This window comes from Pyxicephalus adspersus, chromosome 6, assembly GCF_032062135.1.
Source record: "Pyxicephalus adspersus chromosome 6, UCB_Pads_2.0, whole genome shotgun sequence".
NCBI classification, from domain to species: Eukaryota; Metazoa; Chordata; class Amphibia; order Anura; family Pyxicephalidae; genus Pyxicephalus; species Pyxicephalus adspersus.
The window spans coordinates 46,372,986-46,386,035 of record NC_092863.1 but is presented as its reverse complement, the minus strand read 5'-3'; the positions used below and the strand labels follow the sequence as shown (position 1 = coordinate 46,386,035).

The window sequence follows — 13,050 nt, the reverse complement described above, 5'->3', positions numbered from 1 at the left end:
TTACTAAAAGTTCACCACACAAATGACTTACTGTATATATGGTAGGCTGATATGTGTAAATGGAACTATAGCCAGACAGGATGGTGTGCTGTGTATTTGGTAGTGAATAGGTGTTAAAACATTTTGCTAGCTATAAGGAAGTTGGCAGTAAGTATGTACATGGTTGTTTAGAGATGTGAACTTCATAGCTGGATTATATACAAAGCAAATTATATGCTTGTCCTATTGTTTAATGTAAACACTGATATAACTACAAACTGAAGTACACGGAAATAATTAGATTGTCATTTACTTGAATAGCACATAGAACTCCAGGAAGGGAAATACCTGTGAACTGCTCTGAATTAAAACAATTCACAGTATATCTAAGTATATACTGACCTCTAGTGTGCAGTATTGGAATTGCAGTAAAAAAAGTAGAAATGTTGACTTGCATCTAAACTCACTGACCCAATCCGGGGAATGTGCACTGCACCATTGGTTACAGACCAAATAAAACTCCTCATCAAATACAACCACCCTGGGATAGAGTTTATCAAATTAATTTCTGCTCATATTTATTGTCTCTGCTGTGCAATATGTTGTTAAATACAGTTTAATAACAAAAACGAAGGTGTACATCTATATGCTGGATAATGAATGGCTATAAACAGTCAACTGTGGACATCTAGTGAGAGGATTAGGTACTACAGCTGCCAAACCTGCCAGCATTCATACACAGACATTAGCTTCTTCAATGAAACTTGGAGCAGTTAAAAAACATACCGGTGTCTACATTGACTGACAACTGTATTTAGCAACCATTCTCAAATGTTTTAGAGGAAGAGTTGCCTGGCCATGAATAAGATGTCTGAATTTACTCTGTCTTGATAGTTATACCTACGCAACATCTCCAAAATCCGCCCCTACCTGTCCCCTGAAACCACCAAACTCCTTGTACATGCTCTTATCATTTCTCGTCTGGACTACTGTAGCATCCTTCTCGCTGGTATTCCACTAACCCGACTCTCCCCTCTACAATCTATTATGAATGCTGCAGCCAGACTCATCCATCCTTCGCTCCGCTCCTCTTCCGCTACATCTCTTTGTAGTTCTCTCCATTGGCTTCCTTTTCACCTTAGAATCAAATTTAAGCTCCTGTGCTTTGCCTTCAAATCCCTACACAGTTATTGTCCCACTTACATCTCTGACATGGTTAAAAAATACTCCCCTTGCCGCTCTCTCCGCTCCTCCAATGACCTACTACTGACTTCCTCACTCATAACCTCATCACACGCACGAATACAAGACTTTTCTAGAGCTGCTCCAACTCTCTGGAATGGTCTTCCTCGTCCTATTCGGCTTGCTCCTACTTTCTGCTCATTTAAAAGAGCACTCAAAACCCATTTTTTCAAACTTGCCTACCCGGCTTCTTCTGTCATTTGAAACCATCACTACTTCCCACACTACATATCTCACATCCTTTGTGTGTGAAATTCCCCCACCTACTAGATTGTAAGCTCTTCGGGGCAGGGTCCTCTCCTCCTGTATCACTGTCTGTATTAGTCTGTCATTTGCAATCCCTATTTAATGTACAGCGCTGCGTAATATGTTGGCGCTATATAAATCCTGTTTAATAATAATAATAATAATAATATTAATACCTCTTCCAGGTCAGTGACGTCAGTGCATTGCAAGACAAAGGGGTTATAAGGGTTTACAGTTAGATCCATAAATATTTTGACAAGAGAATTTTTTCTAATTTTGGTTCTGTACATTACCACTATTAATTTTAAATGAAACATTTCAGATGCAGCTGAACTGCAGACTTTCAGCTTTAATTCAGTGGGTTGAACAAAAAGATTGAATAAAAATGTGAGGAACTAAAGCCTTTTTTTTTATTTTATTTTTTTTACACAATCACTTTATTTCGGGGCTCAAAAGTAATTGGACAATTGACTCGAAGGCTATTTCATGGGCTGGTGTGGGCAATTCCTTTGTTATGTCATTATCAATTAGGCAGACAAAAGGCCTGGAGTTGATTTGAGGCGGGGGTGCTTGTATGTGGAAGATTTTGCTGTGAACAGACAACATGCGGTTATAGGAGCTCTCCATGCATGTGAAACAAGCCATCCTTAAGCTGCAAAAACAGAAAAAAAAAAACATCCGAGAAATTGCTACAATATTAGGAGGGGAAAAATCTACAGTTTGGTACATCATGAGAAGAAGAAAAAAGCACTGATGAACTCAGCAACGCCAAAAGACCTGGACGTCCATGGAAGACAACAGTGGTGGATGATGGCAGAATCATTTCCATGGTGAAGAGAAACTCCTTCACAACAGCCAACCAAGTGAACAACACTCTCCAGGAAGTAGTCGTATCGATATCCAGGTCTACCATAAAGAGAAGACTGCATGAAAGTAAATACAGAGGGTGCACTGCAAGGTGCAAGCCACGCATAAGCCTCAAGAATAGAAAGGCTAGATTGGACTTTGCTCAAAAACATGTAAAAAAGCTGATGAAACCTAGATCAACCTTCACCAGAATGATTGCAAGAAAAAAGTATGGAGAAGGCGTTGAAACCGCTCATGATCCAAAGCATACCACATCATCTGTAAAACATGGTGGAGGCAGTGTGATGGCTTGGGTGTGCATGGCTGCCAGTGACACTGGGACACTAGTGTTTATCCATGATGTGACACAGGACAGAAGCCAAATGGATTCTGAGGTGTTCAGAGACATACTGTCTGCTCAAATCCAGCTAAGTGCAGTCACATTGATAGGGAGGCGTTTCATAATACAGATGGACAATGACACAAAACATACAGCCAAAGCAACTCAGGAGTTTATTAAAGCAAAGAATTGGAATATTTCTAAATGGCCAAGTCAGTCACCTGATCTGAACCCAATTGAGCATGCATTTCACTTGTTGAAGACAAAACTTCAGACAGAAAGGCCCACAAACAAACAGCAACTGAAAGCCGCTGCAGTAAAGGCCTTGCAAAGCATTAAAAAGGAGGAAACCCAGCATCTGGTGATGTCCATGAGTTCAAGACTACAGGCTGTCATTACCAGCAAAGGGTTTTCCACCAAGTATTAGAAATGAACATTTTATTTTCAGCTTTTTAATTTGTCCAATTATTTTTGAGCCCCTGAAATGAAGTGATTGTGTTAAAAAAAGGCTTTAGTTCCTCACATTTTTATGCAATCTTTTTTTTCAACCCACTGAATTAAAGCTGAAAGTCTGCAGCTCAATTGCATCTGAGTTGTTTCATTTAAAATTAATTGTGGTAATGTACAGAACCAAAATTAGAAAAAAGTTGTTTCTGCCCAAATATTTATTAACCTAACTGTATGTCCCCCATTAGTCTCTTACTTTGAGGTAGGAGTAAGAAGGCAATGCTTGAACAGGCTGCAAAATACTGTTGAATTGTTAACATAGCAAAATAATATTTTAATGACAAACCATTACAGAATGAAAAAAAATAAAAAATAAAAACAATTTTCAATTGATTTTGATACGCTCCCCCAGTGAATGATAGAGAACTAATCATACAGTCTCATACTTTTTTCCTCAAACGCTTTTGGAATGTTCAGGTCTGAAAATGTTCTTGATGCTTCTTAAAAAACAAAAAAAAGCAACTACAAATGATACAAATGCTGATGTAGCCATGTTAGTTGTCTAGCTCCGATCTCATTTCAGTTGTTTTATTTTCCTGTAACAAGTATGAAGGTTAGGAGTTGTGGCTTCAGTCTCTGTCTTTCTACTCTGCATGCTTGTAATGGGTCAGTGAATCAAAGTTTGGCCACCCTATATTTCAACTTTTAGGCTAGTCTGGTAAACATGTTTAAAGGTGTTTATAGCTTCACCTGCTGGACAGATCTGAAAATGCTAAATAATATGAAATATCTTGTAAAGACAAAAAAAATCAGCAAGCTCCATCACATTCAGTCACAGGACACTATTAGTATGTAACAGTTTAATTACAGTTTACAGATTAAATACACATTTCAAGAATTTTTACACACACAAGAGGAAATAAGCTTTCTTCATCTATTCTGTGTGAAGCGAGCTCCTCATGTTTGGAGGTGCAGTGCAATACAGTCCAGGAAGATCTGTTGGCTCTTTTCTCACCTATTTATGCTACTTGTGGCCAAGAGAAGCACAAAATAGGTGCTCATGTCCTGAGAATGTCCTTGTGACCAATCAAAGTGCTCCTAAACTGGCAGATTTGTATTCACCGGGAAGGATAATAGTGATGCTTAATATCATAAATAAAATAATGTTTCCCCAAAAGGCCACTTCAAAATAACATGCTGTTACCTGAACCCAGAAATAAAATATATTGCACTTTAGTCTGTAATGCAGAACGACAACTTAATCATTTTCATAGTCAATTGTATATAGCATGGAGGGGACTTTAAAAACCAGTACAAGGCAACTTTTTGCCACAAGTCAATTCTCCTACTCTCACCTCTCAAGTCTTGCTGTCTCTATACTTCACACTATCTGCTGATACCTTGATACTGTGGATTGAGGGTGTGATCAGAGACACTGGAGACTACAAGTCACTACAGACACAGCAAGGATGCACTAGATCAAAAGGATCTCAGTACGGGATGTCATTCTGGTAGTACTGGATCATATCATACGTTTTGCTCCTGCAGGATAAAAAAAAAAAAAAAAGATACTGTAATATGAAAAACAACTATACAGCTTTCAAACTTTTACATTTTCCCAATAGATTCCATCAGGACACTGTTTTTATGTGATCTCACAGATATCAGTGGTGGAGCTTTCACACTGATGAGGGTAATGAGATTGGTGGATGACCAGGGACCACACAAATATTAACATCATCGGTGAGAATTGGGGTTAATGCTTATTTCAAGTAAACAAATCTGTTTAAATTCCATGGATCTGACAGAAGCGAACTTAAAAAGAAAACCATCATTATTTTGAATAGGGGATCAAAAAATAAAGAATCATTAGACTTTTATACTTGAGCTATGTTTATCATAATTACTGTTTTCTTTTTAGCCTTTACTGCTGAAAGTAACAATCATTATAGTTTAGTGAATTAAGACATTTCAGGGACAGAAGAAAATAAATATCAAACCTGTTGCTCAGGAAGCAGTTCTGAATAATTTTCATGATAAAATTTGCTGCTTCTTTCTCGGTCATGTTGGCACTGAACCTGTGTCTATATTTAGGGAAAATAATAAGACATGAGTTAGAAGTAATGAGACCGACCCCACCTGTATACCAAACATTAGCAGATAACCAGTAACTCACTTTAGTAACTTAATGGTCTGTCCACGAAAGCAGGGGAGTCCTGTATCCAACATGAGAGTGACCAGTGATACCACAGCATCCATATAAGGACTGCAAAACAAATGTATAATTTAAGTCATACTAAATCATCTTTTTGGCAAATACAAATTTTAACAACTACCGTTAATTAAAAAGAATATGGGCTTTGATCCATGTTATTAATATTAAAATAGGTAGCTAATGTAGCAGCACATTAAGGTAGAACTTTAATGACTGCACAGCCTCATCAAAGGCGAGGGTTTTGTTTAAATATCAAATGGCTTTCATATTTCTAAAATATTTAGCAAAACTCATGGAAATAATATATTATACGGTCAGTTGTCTGGGCACAATGACATTTTGGGGTGTTGGTAAGGGCAATATCCAGAATACTTTAGCCAAAAGTAGACAAAAGTTCCCCAGCCTCTATACTAAAATGCAGTAAACCAGCCAGGTGCACTTAGCATTTTACAGCTGGATATATACCGTATTTTCTGGCGTATAAGATGACTCCCAACTTTTCCAGTTAAAATATAGAGTTTGTTGCACTTTAAAAAAAAAAAAAAAAAACAGTAACAAACAAAATTTTTACTTTAAATAATAGAATTGTCTACCCTTCTATGTAAAGTAGAAATTCTGAGTTTAGTTCCTCTTTAAGTGACAGCTGGGGTTGCAGACTTTACAGCCACCATGGTAGAAAGCAGCAGGGATCTCTGGGCTATTACAGCCAGTCACACAGCTCCACCTAGTGGCTGATTTGTAAATCACAATATTATATAACATGCATATAAATACATCTATACCGCATGGCTCACAGCGTTCCCCCGAAGCTCTCTGACCCTTGGTAACCTGAGCTCGGATCTTCTCCCCGTTCAGGGTACAGCCGGGTCCCTCCACCATGGTGTCACTCCCTATGTGCAGCACCCGAACAGATGATTCAAAATGTGGCAGCAAAAGAATACTAAACAACCAATGGCGAGCTTTCATTTGCTGACAACCAGGAAGTACAGAAACTTTCTAACTTTCTCATTGGTGCGCTTACAGCAGCTTGTATGTGATTGGTAAGTACCCTGCCTATAAGACGACCCCCGACTTTGGCACAGTTTTTTCGGGGTTAAAAAGTAGTCTTATACGCCGGAAAATACGGTACATTAAATTCAAAGGTTGTATCTATAACATAAAACAAAAATGAATTCCTTACCGTACGGCCAGGTAACCACGTACACACATTTCCATGAACCACTTAAAAGGCGTGGCTTCCATTTTCCCCCCCATAATCATCACCATCTCATCAGTCAGCTTTATATCAGGTTCCCATCCTAGGTTGCCTCCTGGAGAACTCTCAAACATAAATCCAAAATCTGCAGGTAAAAAGAAGAAGCAGCTTAATAGGAGGTGACATACAGAAGACAGGTTTATACTTCCACTAAAGCGCAGTGCAGTTCTAGGACACATTTGTGGTGCAATTGTTAGCACTTTCCAAAAGAAATAAAGTGTGTTTTGCTTACAGTTTTAACTGAATGTTTTCATATTTGTAAATGTATATAGATCTGTTTATTAGCAAAGATCTGCTAACAACGGATTTGTTCTCTTTTGGCCTGTTGGAAGAATTTTGTTATGTTCAAGAATTTCTAACAAATTGTTGATCTTTTTAGAAATGTACAGCTGTCTCAAAGAGCCCTCCTAGTTCTTATGTTGGAATGCAGACTAAAAAACTTTAAGACGTAGAGATGTGAGCGTAGTGGAGTAGGAAAAGACAAAGGGCCTGATTTATTAAAGCTTTATTATTTCAATCCTGGACCAGATATATTCCAGGTTTGCTAAATCACCCAGCTTCACTGATGAAAGTGTATCCCCTCCAGCCTTTATTAAATCAGGGCCAATGGAAGAGCTGACAATACGAGATTAGGTGTTAGGTGCACCACTGCTAAATCAAAAGTTTTTTCTCTGTACTTGCAGTTTTAAAGAGATAAATAACTGCAGAGATGGCCTGCATACTTTTTGTACCAAAATACACTTTAGGCAGTCAAACAGAAAAATGTAACAGAACAGTGCAGTGAATTGCTTCTATTACCTATTGCCAGTATTAGTGTAGAACTGAATGTTTACTAGTGATGGGGAAATGCCATAAGCCCCAGGAAGATTCAAAAATATAAACTGGGTTGGTGCAAAGTGAACCTGACTGTGTATGTATATAAAAAAAAGGTTTTTGATACACAGGTGCCCACAATAGCAAGATTTTGTGATACTACACAGTTACTACCATTAGTTTATACAATAGAAACTCTTATTATGCATATTTAGCCATCAATCACTTCCCAGTACTAAACTACTAAAAACTCCAATGTAGATTTACCTGTCAATTATGAGGACATAGACACCTAAGAATGAAGGAAACTCAAATCTGATTAAATTGGGGGTGGGGGGGTACTGACCAATATGGATGATGTGACCCAATTTATCCAGCATGATATTGCCATTGTGTCTGTCTTTAATTTGTAGCAGAAAGAGCAGCAGGCTGTAGGCTGCCATGCTCCTGATGAAATTATATCTGGCCTGTAAAAAGAGAACAAAGATTAAATCTAGATAGAAAATAAGCTACATATACTGTACATTTACTGTGCCAGTACAAGTTTTTTTTATGTGCATGCTGCAAATAGTACTTACAGGAAGCACACCAATTTGGAGAGAACATTCAAATCACACACAGGTAAAATTCACATTCGGAATAAATACTAAAGCAAAAATTTCACTCAGATACATTTATTTCTAATAATTTTTTAGAAGGGTACGTAGACTTTACCATAAGGAACCCCATTTGAAATAGAATTTGTATGCAGTCTACCTGTGGCCCCTTACTAAAGCCGGTGTACTGACTTGAACATATTTAGAATGAATATTTCTATTGGTCACTAGTGCGAGCAGGACGAGCCACATATCACTGAAAAGCCAGGACACCAATTTAGAAGCCTAAAACCTGAGTGACCAGTGTAATTAGATGTATTGTATGTATGAATTTAAAGCCTATCAAGATCTAAACATTGATTTTTATCATAAACGTTATTCCAGAAATTAGTCAATTAATATAGCAACTGGAACAATTAAGCAAACAGTACCTTTTGAAATGCTAGGGTAGACTCATCCCCATATTGACGAGTGAAGTAATCATACATGCCAAAATCCGTCTGACGGCCCAGCTGATCCCTTGAGGTGCAGTCTGGAATGCATTCAATAACCCCACACTGCAATACAAGAAGTTGTGAGAGTCATACATTCAATGGCTAAAACCTGGATGTTTTACAATAATTGTCAATTTAGGCTAATAGAAATTTCAGGGCTTCTGATCCAACACTAAAAACTGTGCCCATTTAGAACAGTGATGAAACAAAAGAATAGCTCCTGTTGGAGTGGCTCAGACTAAAATCTGTATTTATTCTAGATTCCATCAGCAATTAAAAAAATATATACTAGAAATGCAATCGTCCAAGGGGTTTAATTTTGTCCAATGTAGACCAAAACTGTTGAACTTGATATACAAGTTTTTTTTATTTTTACAACAGTTTTTCCACAAATGTAGATTTTTGTCGGTCAGATCAATTTCAGAGAAGGAGAGTTATTTGTATTAATAAAACTGACCACATGTGTCACCAACACGGTTGCTATTCTGTAATCTACATACATGCACATATAACAGTCTCAAAATGTCCCCTGTGGTATCCGTCACTGAAAGCTGACCCTAGCACAATTAATTTAGTTTTCCTGCTGCATTAAAATCATCTGATCTACAATGTTCCATCTTCAGTCTGGTGAGTAATACTGGTCAGTGTTGCTCTAAATGATTCTTCATGAAAACTATGGCAATGTAAATTGTTGAACGTTTGGTAAAAAATACAGTAATTATTAAAAATTGAATGAAAACCAAAATAAAAATGTTTCACTCACAGCTGCAACAGTTTAGAAATTATTTAGTAAACAGACCTCAAACTGGTTATCTACTTACCCCAGGAGCTGTCGCCACCACTCTATAAGGAAAGACGAAGAGGTCAAGCCCAACAAGTTGGAAAATGTTCTTGAATAAATCTATGATCTGCAGAGCCAGCATGTCCTATGATAGGAGAACAAAGTCACTAGATCTCTTAAACAAATTATGAGGAGAAAAAAAAAAAACATACATGCCTCCCTGTAGCTGTACTTAGGAATTATGCCTACATTTTTATTGTGGCTTGGGTAAGCTCTGGACAGCAGACAGTGGTGACAGACAGCTTTCTGATATAGAGGGAAATATGCTGGAGATTAACTAATTTACCAGTTGCTTTGTATCCCTCTGGGTTTTATTTGGTATATAATAACTAGATATCTGAACTTTCTGGTCTGACCACCTGCAGTGGCCAAGCTGGATATCTGTATAGCAGGACTGCAAGGGGGTGGTGTATAGCCATCATAACACTATGTTGCTCACTCACAGTAACAATTTAATAATAAAAGTTACTTTTCATCTACAAACAATAGATATGCTCCTGCAGCATTAATTGACTTCACTTCCCTCCAACAGGTTGACTGGCATTTGCCAATTCAAAATGCCTAATATTGCATTTTATGATTACAAAACAATTGGATTTACTTCACTTTAGTGATCTCCAAAGCCCCCACCCTGCAGCTACAGCATAGCATAGCATATGCTCAATTGTGCCTTTGTCCCCATCCCTGTTTCAGAACTGTGGTCTGCGTTCTGTTTAATGGAAAGTCAGCTCCCTACTGGCCTGTCACTAAGCTAACTAGGACACGAAAAATAGCTTACAATAATTTTATACTCACTTGTCTGCAGTCATCACCAACTTTAAATATGGCTGCCTGCCAGCAGATCTTTTTATCATCACCTTCCTCTTCACTTTCATCAATGGAGTCAGAACGACAGCGAAGGCCTAAGAGGGGAAGTGTATAGGTGAGTAAAAGTTTATGTGTAGACCTTGATTAGTGGCTGCTTTTGAAACGTACCTTCTTTCTCCAACTCGCTCACTCCACATCTCTTCACCTTGAACTTCGCCAAATATGGAGCTTTTGCAGCACTGCAAATATATGCCAAAGAGTAAAGTTTTTTTTTTGTTGACTTGTGGAATTATTTTAAATTTACAGGTAAAGAGCATCTTATATGTTTGTTTGCAAAGCTTGTTACCAAGTTTAATTTGTAACCTATATGTGTACAATATGGGGAAGCCATATTGATTCCTATAGTAAGCCAAAATAATGCACTCCCTTGGGTGCGGATATCAAATCCTAACAGTTAAAAAGCCTTTTCCCGATGCACAGATTACTTTGAGAGATTTTTATTGCTATCAATAATAAACAGGATTTTTATAGAGCCAACATATTACGCAGCACTGCATATTAAATAGGGGTTTTCAAATGACAAATACAGACAGTGACACAATCTAGGAGGAGATGGAAGTAGCACACAAAAGGAGGGGGGATATGGAGTGGTGGGTAAGTAGTGAGGGTTTTAGGAGACAGAAAAAGATGTGTAGGCAAGTTTGAAAAGTTGGGTTTTGAGTGATCTTTCAAATGAGCAGAAAGTAGGAGCAAGCCAAATAGGGACAAAGAAGACCATTTCAGAGAGTCGGGGAAGCTCTAGAAAAGTCTTAGAGACGTGCGTGTGATGAGGTTATGAGTGAGGAAGTCATTATTAAGTCATTGGAGGAGCGAAGAGATTAGCTAGGGGAGTATAGGTCTACCAGGTCAGAAAGGTAGGTGGGACAAGAACTGTGGAGAAATTTGAAGGCAAAGCACAGGAGTTTGAATTTGATTTTAAGGTGAAATGGAAGTCAATGAAGAGAACTACAAAGAGATGCAGAAGAAGAAGAAGAGCAGTGGGAAGTATGGATGAGTCTGGCTGCAGCATTCATAATATATTGGAGAGAAGAGAGTCAGGTTAGTGGAATACCAGAGAGGATGTTACAGTAGTCCAGACGAGAGATGATAAGAGCGTGTACAAGGAGTTTGGTGGTCTCTGGGGACAGGTAGGGGCAGATTTAACACAGGTGAAAGTGACAGGACCTGAAAATGTTCTGAATATGGGGGGTAAATGAGGGGCAGAATTGAAGGTGAGGCAAAGACAATGTGCCTGCGAGGAGGGACAAATAGCAGTGTTGTTAACAATTAGATATATGTGAGGGGGAGATTTAGAATTTGAGGAGTGGGGGATGAAGAGTTCTGTTTTATCCAGGCTGAGATTAAAAAAAACTGTACGTGTAGAGCTCAATTACAAAATTCTGTCCAGGTGGTATTATTGCCCTGTGGATCTCCATAGAATCTCCCCCACACACTCTGATCGTTGTTGGCGATGCCACTTACAAAGGGGGACGATGCTTCATATATGGTGGGAGTGTCCGCTTATATATTGATTTTGGGACACGATTATTCAGGTGTATAATGACAGTACTGGGTCCACCATAACTAATACTCCTAATATTGTTCTTTTATCCATGGTTCCGGGTTCGCTCAAAACCATCAAAGGTGGGGTCCTACGCCATTTTCTTACGGCAGCAAGGGCCACTATTCCAAGATTGTGGAAGCAATCTACTGCTCCTTCTATAGCAACTTGGGTCTCTGAACTTGAAAAAATCCGCCATATGGAGATGTTGGTCGCGGAGGATGATGACAGAATGGAACAATTTAGAACTACCTGGTCCATTTGGGACTGGTTTAAAGAATATCCCCGATTTCGCACTTACTTTAATTAGCGTCCAGGCCTACAGGCTGGATTACAACCCCGACATTGAGGGCTATTATATATCTCTTCTATTTTTGTATCGCTTGACATCCCCCCCCATCCTCCCCTTCTCCCCTGGGCTGATTTGTTATATAGGTATGTCGTTGTTTTTTTATTTTGTTGCTTAGAGTATTGGTTTACAGTCTGTGCTATATGCTTCTGCTAGCAGAAATGTAGCTGTTTTTGTACAGGTTTATCATGTGTTTTATAATTCTTTAGACCTGCTATGTTTTTCTTTTTTGTCATATTTCGGGGCATGTGCAGCTCCCTGGTATCATTATCTGTCTGTTAATTCGGAGCCTACAATGTTATGTTTTTTTTTTTTTTTTATGTTATGTCTACTTGTTACTTTTTCTTTTTCTGAAAACTCAATAAAACTGATTGAAACAAAAAAAACTGTACGTGAAACTCAATGACCAAAACAGGGAACAGCAAGCAGCTAAAACTGTCAAACTTACCGTATTTTTCGCCGTATAAGACGCACTTTTTCTCCCCCAAAACTGGGGGGGGAAAGGGGGTGCGTCTTATACGGCAAATGCCATTTTAAAAAGTAATTAAAACAACATACTCACCCGATACCCCGATCCTGAGTGCGTCTCGTCTCCTCTCCTCTCCTCGATGCTGGCTGCAGCGCGTCTCCTCCTCCAGTCTCCTCCTTCCTGCAGAGCACAGCGAGAAGCAGGCACACGCGCCCCCGAGAAGCACGGAACCCGGAAGCACGCTGGAAACAAGCTGATCACTGCCCTAACGGAGTTCCCCGACGGGTACCGTACCAGTAAGTGAAGAAGGGGAATTTAAATTGGCACAGGGTGATCAGAAGGGGAATTTAAATTGGCACAGGGTGATCAGAAGGGGAATTTAAATTGGCACAGGGTGATCAGAAGGGGTATTTTAATTGGCACAGAGTGATCAGAAGGGGAATTTAAGTTGGCACAGAGTGATCAGAAGGGGAATTTAAGTTGGCACAGAGTGATCAGAAGGGGAATTCAA

At 38.8% G+C, this 13,050-nt stretch overlaps 1 protein-coding gene and 1 long non-coding RNA gene across 3 annotated transcripts in view; both read right to left on the bottom strand.

The window, feature by feature from the left end:
- Positions 1-544: 544 nt before the first annotated feature.
- LOC140333754 (uncharacterized) lies at positions 545-1,763 on the bottom strand. The gene is made up of 2 exons (XR_011921423.1): positions 1,644-1,763; positions 545-879 (listed from the first exon to the last, which is right to left on the bottom strand). It is a non-coding gene; the product is annotated as an uncharacterized lncRNA (long non-coding RNA).
- Positions 1,764-3,945: 2,182 nt separating this feature from the next.
- PI4KA (phosphatidylinositol 4-kinase alpha) overlaps positions 3,946-13,050 on the bottom strand; it is a 65,769-nt gene continuing 56,664 nt past the window's right edge. For both annotated transcript variants that reach the window (XM_072415631.1, XM_072415632.1), the window contains 9 exons: positions 10,290-10,360; positions 10,110-10,216; positions 9,295-9,399; positions 8,411-8,536; positions 7,730-7,850; positions 6,496-6,655; positions 5,277-5,366; positions 5,101-5,184; positions 3,946-4,642 (listed from right to left, as the gene is read on the bottom strand). In XM_072415631.1, coding sequence (XP_072271732.1) covers positions 4,591-4,642; positions 5,101-5,184; positions 5,277-5,366; positions 6,496-6,655; positions 7,730-7,850; positions 8,411-8,536; positions 9,295-9,399; positions 10,110-10,216; positions 10,290-10,360 — 916 coding nt within the window. In that variant the 3' untranslated portion in view covers positions 3,946-4,590. The remainder of the gene's footprint in view (positions 4,643-5,100; positions 5,185-5,276; positions 5,367-6,495; positions 6,656-7,729; positions 7,851-8,410; positions 8,537-9,294; positions 9,400-10,109; positions 10,217-10,289; positions 10,361-13,050) is intronic.